This window comes from Nannobrachium achirus (assembly GCF_963921795.1).
Source record: "Nannobrachium achirus genome assembly, chromosome: 24".
NCBI classification, from domain to species: Eukaryota; Metazoa; Chordata; class Actinopteri; order Myctophiformes; family Myctophidae; genus Nannobrachium; species Nannobrachium achirus.
Genome location: NC_137831.1, coordinates 9,721,690 through 9,741,430, shown reverse-complemented (window position 1 = coordinate 9,741,430; position 19,741 = coordinate 9,721,690). Strand labels below are relative to the sequence as shown.

General features: G+C 45.1%; 1 protein-coding gene across 2 annotated transcripts in view; it reads left to right on the top strand.

Moving 5' to 3' along the window:
* Positions 1 to 19,741, top strand: part of LOC308280521 (fibroblast growth factor 14-like) — a gene marked incomplete at both ends in the record, with an annotated part of 91,851 nt that overhangs the window by 28,549 nt on the left and 43,561 nt on the right. Inside the window, one exon of one of the 2 annotated variants that reach the window (XM_080720827.1) lies at positions 16,904 to 17,096. The exons of the other annotated variant lie outside the window; for it this stretch is intronic. Coding sequence (XP_080576953.1) covers positions 16,904 to 17,096 — 193 coding nt within the window. Of the gene's footprint in view, positions 1 to 16,903; positions 17,097 to 19,741 lie in introns of those variants that run through there. 2 annotated transcript variants of the gene reach the window in all.

The following is a 19,741-nucleotide window of genomic DNA, read 5'->3' as shown; positions in this document are numbered from 1 at the left end:
TAAAATTAAAAACACCTCAATTATTTTATTTATTCTAGAAATAGCTAATCTTTCACTCAATAGGGGAAATGCCCGTCGCAAGTTGATGATGTCATAAATGTCAAGTGTGATCTATCCCTATGGAATTTATGGCATGCATGTGAAAATAAAAACAAACTTAATACTTCCTATGGTTAATATGAGCATCAAATCAATATTTCAAATGTTTTCGTGTTTAGTTTTTTTGCACATGCATGCCATAAAAATGACACATGACATTTATGACATCATCAACTTGCGACAGGCATTTCCCCTACTGAGTGAAAGATTAGCTATTTCTAGAAGAAATAAAATATTTAAGGTGTTTTTAATTTTACATTGTAGTTATAGAGGACAATTATAATGTATTAAGACATATTTGTCGTATTAGTCAGGGATCACTTTAAAGCACAAAATGTGAGTGAACCCTTGTACCCATGGCAGGGCCCAGAATTTGGTGCGACGCCCCTGTCGGCGACATCTGTTGTCGTCCGTCCGGGCTTTCAATCTCTCTCTGCTATCCCCCCCGCCCCCCCCCCCCGCCCTTTCTGCCTTCCTTTCATGTCTCTGTTACTTCTTTTGTCCCCCACCCTGTCGCTCTCCCTCCCTCTCTTTTTATCTCTCTGCCGCTCTTTCTCTCCTATCTCTTATCTCGTTTTACAGCTCGCTCTCTCCTCTCTCTCCCTCTCCCTCTCCCTCTCCCTCTCCCTCTCTCTCTCTCTCTCTCCCTCTCTCTCTCTCGCTCAATCTTTTTTATTCATTCTCCCATCTGCCGTGTCTCCTTTGTCCTGGTTTCACCTTCTTCTGACTGTGTGCTTTTGTCCCCGCCGTCACTCTCTCGCACACGGTTATAAGAAGGGCATGCGGGCTGCTTTTTACACAGAAATCATTGCGTCTATGCCATGGCAACAGGGGCGTCACAAGGGGTAGGAAAGTTGGACTGAGTTACCAGGGCCCAAGGTGGAGGGGCCCTAGTAACTATAGCTATTGAAAAATAGCAGATATACAAGCTCACAGCGCGGCACCGAGTGCCGCGCTGTGAGCTTGTATATCTGCTATTTTTGAAAAGTCGTGAAAACGTGCGCAAATCTTTGAATATATGTATTTTTTAAGTGAACATTTGTAACTCAAAGTTTGCTTCTGGGTGGTCCCTGGTACTAAATATTTTGAGATGGGGGGTCCTTCACATGAAAGAGTTTGAGCATCACTGACATGAAAACATAGGTTTCTTGGCACACATTTTCAAGATTTTTCAAAAATAGCAGATCTACAAGCTCGCAGCGCGGCACTCGGTGCCGCGCTGTGAGCTTGTATATCTGCTATTTTTCAATAGTTAACATTCATGGGGGGCCCGCAGTGAATCCTTGTACCCAGGGCCCAGAATTTGGTGTGACGCCCCTGCATGGCAACTGTCCACGGGACGGGAGGACAGGGTGAAATAAACGTAATGTTCGGTCAAGGCTCTTATGTCGAGATATAAACCAGTTATTGCAATGAGGTAATGCTTGGGGTTCTCAAACCTTTTTTAGGCTGTACGTGACCCCCAAAACAAACATATTTGCACTGGGGACCCCCACCCCGACAAGCACTTGAAATTGTAGGTATTACATTTAAAGGAGCTATAGTCAACTTTTTTCTTGAAAGACGGACGCTAAAATAAAAATAATGTTTCGAAAATATTTTATAAAAAAGATTAAGCTTCATATGTGTGTTTCTATTCAAAAATGATCACAAAAAGCTTAAAATAATGATAAAATCATTTTGGCCATTGTCAGGCTGACTTTGTTGATATCCCTTATCAATCCATATACAATAATAGAAGAGGGATGTAAACAAAGTCAGCCTATTTTTATTTTAGCGTCCGTTTTTCAAGAAAAAGATGACTATGGCTGCTTTAATATGACAGATACATATTGTGAAAATAGCCGATCTACATGCCCACAACGCCTCGCACTGCGAACAATGTTCACCTCTTGCTTACTTAATATTTTTCTTCTTGAAAGTCCTTAAATATTCACTTTATAAATGTGCAGATACCCTGTATACACTTTGGTTTGTTTACCGTTGAGTGAGAAAAACAAAATGACATTAAGCTAATCATCTGAGGACCCCACAAAATAATTTGGGGACCCCACTCGCGGGGGTCCCGACCCCAAGTTTGAGAACCAATGGTCCATGCCATGGTAACTGTCCACGGGGACAGGGTGAAATAATAAAGGTAATGTCCCTAGTTCAGTCAGGGCTCTCTCGTGGAGATATAAACCTTTTATTGCAATGAGGTAATGCATTTGTATTTGGTGGTGGCTCTGGTCCCATGATGCTCCACCAGGGGCGTCACAAGGGGTAGGAAAGTGGGACTGAGTTACCAGGGCCCAAGGTGGAGGGGCCCTAGAAACTTTAGCTATTGAAAAATAGCAGATATACAAGCTCACAGCGCGGCACCGAGTGCCGCGCTGCAAGCTTGTATATCTGCTATTTTTGAAAAGTCGTGAAAATGTGCGCAAATCTTTGAATATATGTATTTTTTAAGTTAACATTTGTAACTCAAAGTTTGCTTCTGGGTGGTCCCTGGAACTAAATATTTTGAGATGGGGGGGTCCTTCACGTGAAAAAGTTTGAGCATCACTGACATGGAAACAGGTTTCTTGGCACACATTTTCAAGATTTTTTCAAAAATAGCAGATCTACAAGCTCGCAGCGCGGCACTCGGTGCCATGCTGTGAGCTTGTATATCTGCTATTTTTCAATAGTTAACATTCATGGGGGGGCCGCAGTGAATCCTTGTACCCAGGGCCCAGAATTTGGTGTGACGCCCCTGTGCTCCAGAACAAATCTGCTCAAGAATAACCCTTGTCTCTCGCTCACCAAATGAAGCAATAAGCCACGCAAGGCATGTGGTTACCTGGTCTTTTATAACGGCTGAGAGCCGTTATAAAATACAGGAAACCACATGCCTTGTGTGGCTTATTGCTAAAACGGTTACAATATGGCAACATGAAAAATCATAGACATGTACCAATTAAAACAGTTCTATTTCACTAATAATTCACTACAAGGTCTGCAAGAAAGTATAGTTCCCAGCTACAAGAAAGTAGTTCCTAGCTTTTTTTTTTTGCCAACAACACAGGTGCAGATAATTGGTGCACCGTGGAACACTGTGGAAAGAAATAACACACCTGGGTTTTATATGAACCAACTGATTCAAGGTGTGGATTATAGTCTCATATAGCAAAGCAATTAAAGGGAAACCAGCCAATCAGAATCAAGGAATGGAACTAGCCGTTTTAGAATCTATCCACGACTTTCCAACGCCCCATAGTGCATTGCGCAGACGCTGTACCGAGCTTCCAGCGTCGCAGCCGAGTGTGATTTACAAGCTCACAACAGGCTGCATCTGCGACGCGACGTGAGCTTGTATGTCTGCTGTTAAACCGGAAGTGTGGTCCAAATAATCTCCAGTCGCCTCCAGAAAACTCCCGCGGAAAGAGGTGGATAGGACAGAGTCTTAAGATACACAGTTATTGAATGAACATAATGACAGACATATGAGGTCCCCCTACCAAACGGTTTGGTAGGGGGCAGGGACGTGCTGGCCATTGGGAAAAGCGGGACAACTCCCGAACGGCCGGTTCATTCCCGGCCGGTCCTGGCCGGCCATTAGGAAAAAAATAAAAATAAAATGTCGGCCTTCGTTCCGTTTTGGGGGCTGGGTGGCCAACAAAGTAAATCGTCACTGTCGGGCAGAAACCTCATACCTCCAAGTTTCAAATTTATAATTTTTTTCGCAAAGCAAAGCCCTGCTTCATCATACAAGGCCGTTGCACAAAAGTAGTGAAAACAGCAGATCTACAAGCACACAACGCCTCGCACCGCGAGGCGTTGTGTGCTTGTAGATCGGCTGTTTTCACTAGTTTAAATCATTTTTTAAATGATAAATACAAAACAAACGGTTTTGGACATACAAGGTTTCCACCTATAGAGAGAGATCTCTCTCTATAGCGCACAATGAGGGCCTCTCCAACTCTTTTTCCCGGGCTGAATCAGGGGCCCAGCACGTCCCTGGTAGGGGGACCTCATATGTCTGTCATTATGTTCATTCAATTCATTCAATGTTTGGTCCAAACCCCCATAGGAGTTAACCTGAAGATACATTCCGTGGTGGAGAAATTACTCCAAGGAAAAGTCCGGAATTCAAAATGTACTTGAGCAAAAGTGCAAAAATATTATATCAAATATCAAAATGTACTTAAAGTGTCTCATTATGCAGGATGTCCTGTTTCACACGTTTTCAAATGTATAAAATGATATAAATGTGTTTGAAAATAGCAGCTCTCCAAACTCACAATGCGTAAGCATCTCGCCTCGACACATGTGTGGGTGGGCGGGGGGGGGGGGGGGGGGGGTTGTTGGCTGGCCCTCTTTCAGATGTTGTCATGTAGATCGGTACACAGTATCTCTGTAGCCTTTAAACGAAACGGGTATTTCTTACATTGATGCTCCTACATATTATCATGCAAGCACCAGAAAGTTACTTTCCATCCCTCATATACTGTGTGCACAGTGCACACCCCATAACCCACACACTGCACATCATTTCGGAGCTCATATCTTTGAACGGGTAAGGACTAGTTATATTATATTCAGGTGATATCTTAAAAATGCCTGGAATAAATTCCTTATCAAAGAATTTCTTCACCAAAGTGTATGTAAAGGTGTCTAGTGATTATATATCTCACAAAGACTGAAATTCAGTTTCCCTTGGAGAATCCCTTACAGCTGCTGAAAGTTGGGGTCCCATTAACTCAACTATACAGGAAAAAACACACCAAAATAAATATGCTTCAAGTAGCATGTGAGGGGTCAAACTAAGTTTTTTTTTTTTCATGATTCTATAGTCGAGTTAATGGGACCCCAACTTTCAGCAGCTGTAACGGATTCTCCTAGGGAAACTGAATTTCAGTCTTTGTAGGATGTATTACTAGACACCTTTACAAACACATTGGTGAAGAATTTTTTTGGTAAGGAATTTATTCCAGGATTTTACCCTATTTTTGAAGATATCCCCTGACTATTAGGGATGAAGAGTTTTTGTAATAATAATCACTGAAGTACAGTACTTGACTTGAGTCAATGTCCTTAGTTACTTCACACCACCGGGTGCACGGTTATTAAATTAACATGAGAAATACACATGAACTCCCGTAGGGTCGAGTCCGAAGATAGACTGTTATCAAATGAAGCCACATCAATAATGAAGCCTTCTGCAGCCACATGAAAGAGCTCTTTAAAGTCCTGCAACAGGGGGAGGCTGCGTGGGGCCCGGGGGAGGTGTTGGGAGTTTGATCACTGATGAGCCGCAGCAAAAAGAATATTGATCGCTTTAAATCAGTGCTTTTCAAAGTGGGGTCCAGGGAGGGAACCTCAGGGCTCCTTGAGGGGAGGTATGCTGGAAGTCTTACAGGGGTCTTCAACAGGCGGTCCGGGACCCCTCGGGGGTCCTCAGAGTTACTGCAGGGGGGCCGCCAAATCTTTGTGTGATAGGATATTTATTTTAAATGAATAACTTGAACCCTCGCATCCCTATTCGGAGGAGTTTAGCCAAAAATAGCAGATCTACAAGCTCTCAACGCCTTGCGTTGCGATGCGTTGAGAGCTTGTAGATCGGCTATTCTGCATGATGCGTACTTTATACTTTTGGTACAACGGTATGAGTACATTTTGATACCAATACTTTAGTACTTTTACTGAAGTACATTTTGAGACTTTTACTTACTTACGTAACAGAGTATTTCTACATTGCTGCATTGATACTTTTACTTACTTACAAACAGGGATGAGATGCCGCGGGCTCGGTTGGGCTCGGCGAGCCCAGACTTATTTAGCTGCACGCACGCACGCACGCCTCACATGCACGCACATTAATCATCACGTCACGAATTTAGAGGGGCACCACTTCTAAAATCCATATCACACCACTGCTTACAAAAGAAATGTCAGTACATTGCCACCACTGCCGGTCTGCAACACAGGGAGTACAAATGGAACCAAATGGACCCTTACGGGCCATCCTGGGGGGATCGGGGTGGCGTGTGTGTAAGACGAGTGGGTGCCAGTGGTATACCAGACGCTGACAGAGTGGTTAACGGTACTGTTGGTGCTGTGGCTGGGCATGGCTCGCCCACTATTGATTTTGTGGGCTGGGGCTGTGTGGCTGGCGTCGCGGCATGTTGGTGTCATCAACATCCATTGCAGTATTATGGAAACCTTGTGGCCTTGTGGGATGCTCCGTTTGTGCCCTGTCGTCCTAGGAGGTGGAGTCGTGTTACTGTTTAGTTCAGGGGTCTTCAATGTTTTCAGGCCAAGGACCCCTTAGCTGAGAGAGAGATGGAGCAGGGACCCCCTCTACATATTGTATAAATGTGTGATGGATGGATTTTCACTTCTTTGACAGCACTGTCATCTGTCTATGTTGGATTCTTTTTTTCCCAGACTTAAATTGTCGATACTTAGTAAACTTTACCTGTCGCTCTGTCTGTACTTGGTCAGCTCTTTTTTTTACCTCTACACCAAACCTATTTGCTGAAAATAGCTGATCTACAAGCTCTAGATCTGCTATTTTGGTCTAAAGTTCTACTCAGAATAGGGAAGCGAGGGTTCAAGTTGTTCATTTAAAATCAAACCTCGGTTCGAAGTGGAGTGGTGAATCTGAGCAGCTATACTATGTGTGTGCGTGCGTGCGTGCGTGCGTGCGTGTTGAGTGTGCCTGGCCTGCTAAACAGCACCCCTCCTTTAACATGTGTGTTGTGTGTGGCCACTAGAGGTATTGCCAGGCTACAGACATAGCCAGCCAGCCAGCCAGCCACATAGCCAGCCACCCACAGACATACCTGTCTATTGGGAGTGCTTTCACCACTCCAAAAATAATCATCCTATCACCCCTGTAGTAACCCTGAGAACCCCCTAGGGGTCCCAGACCCCTGGTTTAGTTGTACATGTGTTGTTGTCTGTCGTGGCAGTTATATTGTTATTTTATCATTTATATTCAGTGATATAATAATGTATATTTCTTGTTTGGGTATCTGTTTTCCTGTTCCACGGTTTGTGTGACACTGTGGGAGTGGGAGGGGCAGTGTGAAAGAATGACATATCTATCTACAGCACATGTCAGGACCGCGTGATTATGGATCCCACTGGGAAAGATGGATGGAAACGGCATAGAGCGCTCGTTTTCAGTTATTGTCCACGACATTGCAAGCGGCGCGAAGGCCAGCGGACCTTGGCCAGGGCCGCGCGGCCGGCGGAGCGCCTCGCGAGTTACGAAGCCGTGGTGAATGCAATCGTTATATTTAAGCGCACGATAAATGCCATGATAATTGGGTTTTGGTGCACCTCACGCGGTCCAAGTGACTACAACGGAGCGCTCCCTACGTCCGGTTCAGCCAATCACAAGCTTCAAAAATGAGTCCGGGGCGTGGTTATCCATCTTTCCCAGTGGGATCCATAATCACGCGTCAGGACCGTGTTTTATTTTGTATGGCGGAAGAAATCTATTAAAGAACGTGGCTAACTCATATTTCACTGAACAACTGGAAGAAGAGTTTCTCGTCTGCATCTTCTTCAGTTGAAAAAAGGGACGTTTGATGAAATATAAATATGTGACTTTTGTTTGTGGCTGCCTATACTGCTCCTATATGCGCATATGCAAAGGACAGATATCTCTGTGACTGTTGAATGAATCAAGTACAACCTAATCGATGATTTTTGTGTTACACAATTATTATTACTTTTGAAAAGAGAGTGCAGTATAGGGGTGGTGGGGGGATGGGAGAGAGAGAGTAACGAGCGAGAGAAGGGGACAAGATGTAAACAGGGGCGTCGCACCAAATTCTGGGCCCTTGTTACAAGGATTCACTCACATTGTGTGCTTTAACTATTGAAAAATAGCAGATATACAAGCTCACAGCACCGAGTGCAGCGCTGCGAGCTTGAGATCTGCTATTTTTTTTTAATCGTGAAAATCTGTGCAAGTCTTTGAGTATTTAAAATCCTTGTAAGGTTTTTTTTTTTAAACCTATGTTTCTATGTCAGTGGTGCTCAAACGTTTTCATGTGAAGGACCCCCAAAATTATATGCATTTGGCCACGGACCTCCATCTCAAAATATTTACTTCCAGGGACCCCCCCAGAAGCAGAATTTGAGTTACAAACGTTCGCTTCAAAAATACATACATTCAAAGATTTGCGCACATTTTCACGACTTTTTCTTCAATAGCTAAAGTATAAAATAATGAAGGCCCCTCCACCTTGGGCCCTAGTAACTCATACACCCCCCCCCCCCTTGTGACGCCCCTGGATGTAAATGAGGTGACGGGAGGACATGAGAGAGTTGCCAAGGGAGAGGAGAGAGTGCTGTTCTCTGTGTGGGTCAGTAGAGGGCAGTAGTGTCCCTGCTCAGACACAAAGCAGTCACAACAAATAATAACCAGGTTCTACATCTGCCATCTGGTCCAGTATTATTCTAAATGTACAGTGGCTCTCTGATAACACCTGCATGTGACCTCCAAGTTGAGGGACATTTACATGCCTGCGTGCGTGTGTGTGTGCGTGCGTGCGTGCGCGCACACCTCTTTCAGCGTAATTGCTCGAGGCAGGGAACACTTGGGACATATGGGAGGTGGATAGTTCGGGGATAAGAATTCCTTTTGAAGATTAGAAACAGTTGGGGGGCTCTCCTCTTCCTCCTCCTCTGCAGAATAGCTTAACTTTAAAGTTAATCATCTTTGATTTATTCATAACTCTTACTTTGGCTGACCTGGATAAAAATGCAGAGAAAGACAAACAGAGAGAGAGAGAGAGAGAGAGAGAGAGGGGGAGGGAGGGAGGGAGGGAGGGAGGGAGGGAGGAGCAGAGGCTTTTTTGCTCATATTCATACCTTTGGAGAGGGAATGAAATCAGAAATGACAAAGAGAAGGAAAGAGAAAGAGAGAGAGAGAGATGTCCTTCCTCATTTCAATATTACAACATCAGCATAATGAAGAAAATGAATAAGCGCCCTCAAGGCTGACATGACCACATCTCTCTCTATCCTAGACGACACACAAGATTTGTATTTAACTTAGTGGAACAAAGATTACAACCAGCTATAGTTTAGACTTAACCAAGGGTCTTCAACAGGATCCAAATCTTTGTGCCATAGAAACTTTTTTCTACTTTTTTATATTAACCAATAACCACTTGAACCCTATAATATCCATATTCTGAGAACTATTAAGTATTGACGGTTCAATTGACATGAATCCAAAACACACTGATGATTGTGCTGTCACACGATTAAACTATATGGAATCTATGAAAAGGTTATGTGGGGGTCCCTGCTTCATCTCTCTCTCTCAACTAAGGGGGCCTTGGCCTGAAAATGTTGAAGACCCCTGCTCTCAACTAAACTTTAGACTGTAAATCAACCCATGATGAAAAATATATTGTATCATGTACATTAGTTGGGTGTGTGAGACAGTGTGTTCCTTCGAGGAGGAAAGGGGTGTAGAGGTGATGCTGGAGTTCTGTCATTGTTGAGGGTCAGTTTTAGACATAAAGAGAGAGGGCTCTGAAGAGAGAGGGCCCAGCAAGCATGGTCAGGACCTGGACCAAACAGTGACGTCTCGATTGGGGCCAGATCATGTCAAACCATGACTAGTCAGATCTGGCCTATAGAATATCACCTGATTTCAACCAACATAAATCCTGCCCACACAAACTGACATCCTGGATTAATCAGAGAAGGCCGGGCCGATCAAGGCCAGATAAATATCATAACTAGTCAGATATGTCCCAGAATATAAGCCTTACATGCTCATATTTCAACTCATGGCGTTGCTTCGCGAACGAAGATCTACGGAGGCGGATGTCCACGTCTGCTGCAGGCACGTTGGTGACTGTTGAGGCCTATTCTTGACAGGCAAACTCGGCCACAACCGCTGCAGGGAAACGAATGCACAGATGTTGGTGGTGCTGCATTCACTGTCTTCACCGCCTTTCTTTTTCTTCTCTTTTCTTCTAAACCGGACCGTCGGTTACTCTCAAAGGTAGACACAGCCCCAGCGATGGTGTGACGCCAAGTCACACGATTGGAGGCGAGGGTAGACCACTGGAGCTGATCAATGTGACATGCACTGAGAGATTTCTTTAGGCAGTCCTTATACCTCTTCTTTGGGCCCCCAATGTTTCGGTGGCCAGAGGAAAGTTCACCGTAAAGTACAATAATCCTGTCAAACAAAAAAGTCCATATGACGTCCTGGTAATGACGTCAAGATCATCCCCATATGGGCTGTGATCTGGCCTAGTTCTGAACGTCACCGGAGTCACCGGAGGACATTATCATAACGTCATCATGATGACGTTTGGCTTGCAGGGGGAGAGAAAGAAAGAGAGAGAGAGAGAGAGAGAGAGAGAGAGAGAGAGAGAGAGAGAGAGAGAGAGGGGGGGGGGGGGGGGGGGATACGGAATCAGTGTTTTAAATTCAACCTCTGTGTTCAGACATTATGGTAACAACAACATAGAAGCCATACAATGCAACAGTGTGCATTCTCATCACTGGATTCACTCACTTATGCACACTCTGGTGACACCAAGTGGACAAACTGTATGTACGCGTCTGCACATTTTAAATGGCTCAGATTGAACATGAGCAAGAGAAAGAGAGAGAATGTGATTTATCAGTGCAAGAGAAAAGAAAATGAGAGAGATTGACAGAGAGGCCATTTCCCACGTAAACTGAACCTGATTCAGATCTAGACAACAGCTGTACACTAAGACCATTATCAAAAGTAATCAACAAACTACACCATACAAACTGGTCAAACATTAGCCAAATTGTCAAATATTGTGTAAGAAAGAGGCAAAAACTCAAAAGATATAGGCGAACTACAAGCTCTCAACACATTAGCACAATTTTTATGTGCAGATATAGTCAAACAAAATTGAATGTCTTAGCGCCTAAGATTCTAAGTGCTTGTCACAAGTTGTCAGGGTGGTTCAAGTATGATAATTTTGGGGGTCACGGCCTGAAAACGTTGAGAACAGTCCTAACATAATGATGATCACAGTGGGAAAAGGACCTAACATTTAATACAAAACCGGACAATACTGAACAACACATCACAACAGACATAACCGCCAGACGTGGTGGCATCTCTCTCCACATGTATGCAGTACGAAGGGTTTCATTTTGGAGAAGCAGCACAGGGCCTTAGACTCTGTGCACCTCCACAAAATAGTCTTTGACAACACAGCTATAAGGATAAGTCCTCAGTAGACCGTAAAGCACAGAACAACCGGGTGCTTAAGGGAGATAAAATCGTAGTAAAAATATATATGTGGTGCTTCTAGGATCAGTGGGATTAAAATATTGTAGAAAAAAGAAGTTGAGATCCGAGCATGCGAGGAGATTGGGCACTCGAGGAGACATGAAGACCGTAAGGTCGAAACATGTTGGTTTTAGATAAATAAACTTTGTTTTATTTTAATCTCCTCGAGTGCTCGGATCTCAGCTTCTTTTTTCTACGATAAGTTCTCAGTGTTCATTTTACTCTGAGAGTGTGTTCTGTTAACATTGAATTAACAGTATTATAGTAGTATTATTAAGAGTATTGCAAGACAACATTCTAAATGCCTGAATCAATGGACATTTTTGGTGTAGGCTATTTTGATTTTTTGAGCAAACAACTTAACATTAAAGAGAGAAGGCCATGGGTGTCGTGCCAAATTCTGGGCCCTGCGTACAAGGATTCCCTGCGGGACCCCCGTGAATGTTCTTCATAGGGGGAGGGCGTTTAACCCATTTAGACTGGGAATGCATTATTACGCGTTATTTTGTGCTTTAACAATTTAAAAATAGCAGAAGCTTGTAGATCTGCTATTTTTTGAAAATCGTGAAATTTGTGCAAGTCTTTGAATTTTTCATTTTTTGAAAAACCTATGTTTCTATGTCAGTGGTGCTCAATCCTTTTCATGTGAAGGACCCCCAAAATTATTTGGCCCCATCTCAAAATATTTAGTTCCAGGGACCCCCCTGAATTTTCACAACTATAAAAAAATAGCAGATCTACAAGCTTGCAGTGCGGCACTCTGTGCCACGCTGTGAGCTTGTATATCTGCTATTTTTGAACAGCTAAAGTATAAAATAATTAAGGCCCCTCCATTTTGGGCCCTTGTAACTCAGTCCCACTTTTCCCCCCCTTGTGACACCCCTGGAGAAGGCTATTCTTGATTTTACACATGCAAAACATATTTTTTGCACATTAATGAGGCACATGCATGAGACATGCTTCACCCCCTGCAGTGAGAGTCCAGTACCTCCCCCGCTCTGATACGCAACAGCCAACTGCACCCTACAGTAGTAAAATAATGAAACAAAGTTTAACTCAGAGTCAGAGATGTACAATGGTCTGTTTGGTTATATTTGTACACTCTCAGAGCTGAGGATTTTATTGTTCTGATGTCAGTCACTCCCAAGGCTGATTCCTATTATCATTTTTGTTTCAGACGTGTGTGTGTTGTTTTTCAGACTGGTCTGAAAAACAACAACATGCTAATTAAATAAGATGCCCAATTTAGCTGCAATATAGCGTTTTATGAAATGTATTTTCTTGCATTGGTGTCTATTTTTTTTTAAACTAACCATGTTATGGGCTTGGAAAAAACAATGCTTTTTTATAATACCAATTCAACTGAGTGAAGTGTGTGTGAGAGAGAGAGAGAGAGAGAGAGAGAGAGAGAGAGAGAGAGAGAGAGAGAGAGAGAGAGAGAGAGAGAGACCATGGTGCTGAAATGAAATTCCAACTGTGCGCGCACGCACACACACACACACACACACACACACACACACACACACACACACACACACACACACACACACACACACACACACACCCCAGGGTTGTCCGTTACCACACTCTCTTGTCTCTTACTGTAACATGATGTCTTCCACCTTATCCACTATAGCTACCCGTGTCATTATCTTGTACCAGGATAATATCCGGTACAAGGTTGTGTACTCGACACCCTGGGGGTATCAAGTATACACAACCTGCTTTAATCAGCTACTTGTAAAGACCTCCCTCTCTGTCATTACGTTCAATCGGCTCGGTTTTCGGTAGAGTCTCAGCGAGATCACCTCATCTGTATCCTGTCGTGAACAGCGCAGTGGTTTTCTATCGGCCCTAATTAGGTTTATGTGCTGCTAACAGCCATGCACTCACAGGAACACGTGTAAGTTGAACCCACTTCTGTAGTGCAGGGGTCTTCAACGTTTTCAGGTCAAGGCCCCCTTAGTTGAGAGAGAGATGAAGCAGGGACCCCCACAACCTTTTCATAGATTCCATATAGTTTCATCGTTTGACAGCACAATCGTCAGAGTATTTTGGATTCATGACAGTTTGTGTTTTCAGATGTGACCACTTGAACCGTCAATACTTATAAAACTTGACCTTTCACTCTGTACTTAGTCTGCTCTTTTTCCCCTCTACACCAAACCTCTTTGCCGAAAATAGCCGATCTACAAGCTCACAACGCCTCGCACTGCGATGCGTTGTGAGCTTGTAGATCTGCTATTTTTGGCTAGAGTTCTCAGAAACCTTTTTCTCCTTTTTTAATATTGAAGCCTAGCATCCATATTCTATCTCGCAAGGATTTGGAGGACCCCCTGTAGTAACTCTGAGGACCCCCTGTTGAAGACCCTTGCTGTAGTGCATGATAACCATCCGCTTCGCAGAGTCTAGACTGTTGAAAAGGTTGTCAAAGAAAGTGTGTGTGTGTGTGTGTGTGTGTGTGTGTGTGTGTGTGTGTGTGTGTGTGTGTGTGTGAGAGCGTGCGTGCGTGCGTGCGTGCGTGCGTGTGCGCACCCTTCAAAGTGGTCACTAATGAGGTAAGGCTACCCTCGGGTGGTATAGGTACTTCATCTGTCTTGACAAGCAGAAGAAAGTATCGAGGCTTCAAGGCGAGTCAAATCAAGTTTAGCTATTTGTATGATCCCTGAGCGGGAGATGTGAAAATTCATGTAAAGACATAAGATATGAATTATAACGGAAGAAATCTCCACTACTGGGATGATGTGATGTAGCCTATAGACCACTGATTGTTCTGCTATGCAGGAATCAAGAAATTATCGATTGGAAACCCAAAGTTGTGCTGTGGTACTTTTTTCCCCACTTTTCTTTTTTGGGGGGGAGACTGGGCACTATAAGAGTGGGCATCAGGAACAGTGGGCACTATAACCCTAAGACCTTATCGTACTCCTGTTTTGGCACCCATATTCAGGGGTGTCGCACCAGATTCTGGGCCCCGGGTACAAGGATTCACTGTGGGGCCCCTGTGCTTTAACTATTGAAAAATAGCAGATATACAAGCTCACAGATCGTCAGCTTGTAGATCTGCTATTTTTTTTAAATCATGAAAATCTTTGAATATTTCAAATCCTTCTAAGGTTTTTTGAAAAATCTATGTTTCCATTTCAGTGGAGCTCAAACCTTTTCATGTGAAGGACCCCCAAAATTATATGTATTTGACCATGGACCCCCATCTCAAAATATTTAGTTCCAGGGACCCCCCAGAAGCAAAATTTGAGTTACAAATGTTCACTTAAAAAAATACATATATTCAAAGATTTGCACACATTTTCACGACTTTTCAAAAATAGCAGATCTACAAGCTCGCAGCGCTGCACTCGGTGCCGCGCTGTGAGCTTGTATATCTGCTATTTTTCAATAGCTAAAGTATAAAATAATTAAGGCCCCTCCACCACCTTGGGCCCTTGTAACTCAGTCCCACTTTCCTACCCCTTGTGACGCCCCTGCCCATATTCCCTAGTGCCCTCTCTTCCACGGTGCCCACATTTCCTGCACCCTGGTGTCCACTCTGTTTTGGTGGCCAGATCTTCGTTGGGCATCGCTAAGTTGGCGGCCGTCTTGAGAAAACAGTCGCCATCTTGGATCTTTTTGTGTCAGGGTACTTTCGTTGCACACCTCTCTAGAAACATTTTCCTAGATAACAAGATAGGCTAGCATGATAGGTAAACAATAGACTACAAATAGGTCTACAGGACCTAATAGGTTTGAATTCGTAAAGATATCCCCACAACTATTGAACCGGAAAACAATTATTTTGCTCTTATCTCCAGCACTGTAGCCCCTATCCATGCCAAACTTTGCACACACACTCCTTGGCTGGCAAAACCACAACCTCCACGTGGCCCTCATCTAGCGCCACCATCAGGCCGATTCTTGCAAAACAAATTTTTGGAAACTGTTCCTACAGATTTTGCCCTAAAATCACGCAAAGCGGTACACAGTATCTCTAAAGTCATGTCATCAACATGGATCTGTCTAATTGATTGCCTACTAAAGTTTGTGTATGCGACGTGACGGTCGCTTATCTCCTGATTAGGGAGTCTTACTGGTATGGTAGTAATTTGGTGGGGCTATATACCATACCATTCATACCATCCATCCGGAGTTATATGAATATGAGCCTGTCTTACACCCTAATACTTTCGACCCCATTCTCCCCTACTTTCGTGCGCTTCTGTAGATATAGCTCTATTTATTCTGCGAACGGGAGAGGAGGATATGGATATGGACAATGTGCGCGCGCGAGGCGAATATATAGGCGAGCAATCATCTGGCAAATATAGCCTACGTTTAATAATACCGACATATATTTCTCTCTTCTTTTGCCGAGTGTCTCTCTCGTCTCGAGCCCCACCCGGACTAAAGCCAGTCAGTGACGTGTCCGCGGTGCGCGCCCTTCACGAGTCCCATAATTAAGCGGAAAACCGAATCATCATCGTTTCATTTGTCCTTTTTTTTCTCTTTCTTTCCTTTTTTCTTTTTCTTTTTTCCCCCCCTCGCTAGAGGCGCGTGGACCGTGTCTGACTGTGTCTGTATGACCGATCGAGCGCTCCGCTCGCTCAGCGCGCGCTGCTTCTCCGAGTCCGACACGCGTGTCCACCACCAGTCCACTCCGGTCCAGTCCAATCATTTGAGGAGAGACAGCGTGCGTGCGTCCTCGTCCGTCCGTCTCGGTGGAGGAGGCTGCACACGCGCGCGCACGCGCCCACCTGGCAACGACTGTCTGTCTGTCTGTCTGTCAAACGATGACACACGGACATTTCAGAAGCAGAAAGAAAGACACACCGGAGGAGCCGTTGTTTTCCCACCACCAGCGGTGACCGTTATTATTTTGTCATCTTTTCCGTTTACCTGCTGTTTCTCTATTGATGGTCGGGCGAGCGGGCGCGAGGAGGAGGCGGCAGTTAACTGTAGGCTACAGCCAGCCGGTGGCCGTTAAAACCACTGACAGCTGATGTTAGTGACAGACAGACAGGTGGAAATAGCTTGCTGTATACGTGACAGGTCGCTGCTGCTCGTTTTCGGGAATTTCGGGGATTTTTGGATCAAAAATGAAAACGACGAGGCGCCGACGACCTGATTAGAAATACATGACACACAGACCTGAAAGTCTGTTTCGTTGATGTCTCGTCGTCGCTCGTCGTTGTTGCTGTTGCTATTGTTGTCTCCACCGTCAATGGAAAACGTGTGACTGACTAACTGAACCATGGGGCTCTGGTGGTAAGAGAACACACAGGAGGAGACACATCGCCGGTTCGCCTTGTTTTTGTCTGCGCTCCGGTTATCCGCGCCAGGGAGGGTGGGCCGGGCCGGGCGGGTGGGGTGGGTGGGTGGGTGGGGTGGGGGGTTAGGGAGGGGAGGGGGGTAGGGGGGGGGGGGGGGTCGGTTGGTAGCAGACGGGAGAGAGGCAGATAGATATATAGGTTATATATTTTGTGTTTTCGTGTCGGTTAATTGGGGGGGGGGGGGCTGAGCTGCTGAGACATGGCAGCGGCTATCGCCAGCGGTTTGATCCGACAGAAGCGCCAGGCGAGAGAGCAACAAGCCCACCGGCCGACCCCTCACCGGCGCAGGAAGAGCCCCAGCAAGAAGCAGGGGCTGTGCAACGGCAACCTGGTCGACATCTTCTCCAAAGTCCGAATATTTGGTCTGAAGAAGAGGAGGCTACGGCGGCAAGGTGTGAGATGTGGCGGCTGTACACGCACGCACGCACATGTGCACACACACGCACACTCAAGCAGGGGAGGGAGGGAGGGACGGACAGTCGGATGAGTAGTGCTTTATCATTCATTCATTCATTCATTGATGCTGGTTTCCGGCTACATCCATTATTGAAGCTGCTGATTAGGGTTAAGTCTGGTGTTACTGTGTTTGCGTTGATTATGGGGTTACTATAGTCTGGTGTTTCTGTGTCTGTTGATGTTACTGTGTCTGAGTGACGGGGAAAGCCACAAGACTTTCATCATGTGACATATATGGAGGGGGGACAACATGGTCTCGCTCTTGCTCTCTTGTCCGTCTCTCTCCATGTCTCTCTGTATCAAAAAATGTCCCCGGTTCCGTGTGTGATGCATATTGTTGGCATGGTAAGGTGCGAGTGACATGAACATGGAACATAACCATGCGATTGTTGCATATTATAAATGTTGCCCACAATAGAGATGTTGATGGAAGGATTATGGTGTATGGTATAAGGTGGAGGTAAACATCATGGGGTAGTGAATGACACAGGGTGGGGTTGGGGGGTGGGTGGGGTGTGCTCGTCCTCGTTTTGATCAGCTGAGCAGTATTAATTGCAGGAGCCGAGATCCGTCCCCCTTTTTCTGTGTTTTGTTTGCAGTGGTGCAGACTGTTCTGTTACAATGCAAACACTTTCTACAGATGTGTCTTCTCAAGCAGTGCCTGTAGTTTCCATGTTGCTCTCCCTCTTTCTTTGCTTTCACCCCGCTTTCTCTCACCCCACTTTTTTTCTTGCTTGCCATCTTCTTCCCATCTTTTCACTTTCTTCCGTCTCGTCCACTCGTCCACCCATGTCGTCTTCTTAAAGTAATCATTCCTCAGACGTGGTCCTCGCGTGCACCTGCGGGTCTCTCCATCTCTTTTATTGGCCGAATGTCCTCTCCTCTCATCTCCTTTGTTTTTCCTCTCTCTCTCTCTCTCTCTCTTATCTCACCGTTTCATTTCTCCTCTGGCTTGCTACACTTCCCCTCTTGTCTCCTTCACCGTTGTCCTTCCTTTCGTCCGTCCACTTATCTTGTTGTTTCTCCTTTTTTTGGTTTCCAACCTTGCCTCTTTCTTTCCCCTCCTTTGTCTCTCCTGCCATCCTCTCATCTTTCGACCTCTCCAGTAGTCCTTCCACCTTTACCTTTTATCTCCTTCCCCTCATCCTCCCATTCTGCCACTCTTCATCCTCTCCTTTCTTCCCGTCCTCTCTTCTTTCCTACTGTCTTTTTCTTAAATCCCTCCCTCCCTCTCTCATCTCTTCTGTGTCCAGCCGTGAAAGCTTGCTGGTTAATGCGTGGCTATAAGTCCACCATCCCGCTATATGTGTGTATGTGTGCATCATGTGTGCTCAGAGTATGCTGGTGTGTTTGTAGAAAGAGAGAGAGTGAGCTAGATGACGAGAAAGAGATAGATGCTTGTAGAAAGAGAGCAACTTGCCAATATCCCCTGCTGCCTTCCAGAGGTTTCCTGAAGGACAATGTACCAGGGACATACAGACACAGAGACAGACAGCCGCCAGACAGACAGACAGACAAAGTCATTGCTTCCTGACAGCTTGCTCAAACCATTTAAATTCGTTGTAGCAACGTGTCGATTTCTCACAACGCGTTCGACGATGCGTGTAACGACGGCGTTGGCGCTGAATTGAAGATGACAGTTTAATGCGCACCCGTCATGCCTTCATTCATCCGATGACATTTAAAGCACACTCTCACACCGAGACACGTCCAATAAACCTTTCACAGCGAAGTAACAAAAGATTTTTAATAGCAAAGATGGCATTCATAACGCTACATGCATATTGTGCTGGCAAAGACTAGATACATCAGCAAGAGCCCTGACATGTTTCTAGATAGGTAGACACGTATGTACACATATAGGGCCCAAGGGGGGCTTGGGCCCCTGCCCCCATGCCATCGGAGTCAAAAAGTACCCTTGTAAGAGGGTCTGTTTGTGTGTCCCCAATGTATATGTGGGGTTTCTTTTCATCTCAACGTGATGCTCAAAAACACGTGACTAAAATCAAACCGTAACTCAGTAGTTGCACTGTATGTCTCAACAGTGCCGTGGCTAGGTATAAGCGGTATAAGGGACCGCCTAGAGCGCAATCTCAAGGGGGGGCGTCGTCGACAGTTAATGAGCCACCCAAACCGACCCAAAACTGACTAAAAACACCCCAAAGAATCGCATGCGCGCGAGTGGAGAGAGGCGCATTCGAGAGAGCTGCATGGCAGTTAATGAGCCACCCAAACCGACCCAAAACTGACTAAAAACACCCCAAAGAATCGCATGCGCGCGAGTGGAGAGAGGCGCATTCGAGAGAGCTGCATGGCAGTTAATGAGCCACCCAAACCGACCCAAAACTGACTAAAAACACCCCAAAGAATCGCATGCGCGCGAGTGGAGAGAGGCGCATTCGAGAGAGCTGCATGGCAGAGAGCACTGATTAGGCTGGCCACGGGTCTGTGTCTCAATTATAAAATTGTGTCAAAATTATGCAGAAATAAGAAAAAAGAAAAGGGGTCTTCAATGTATCAAGCATGTCAGACAGAGCAAGACTCCTGCAGAAACTTATAGATCCATTTAATGAAAGGTAAA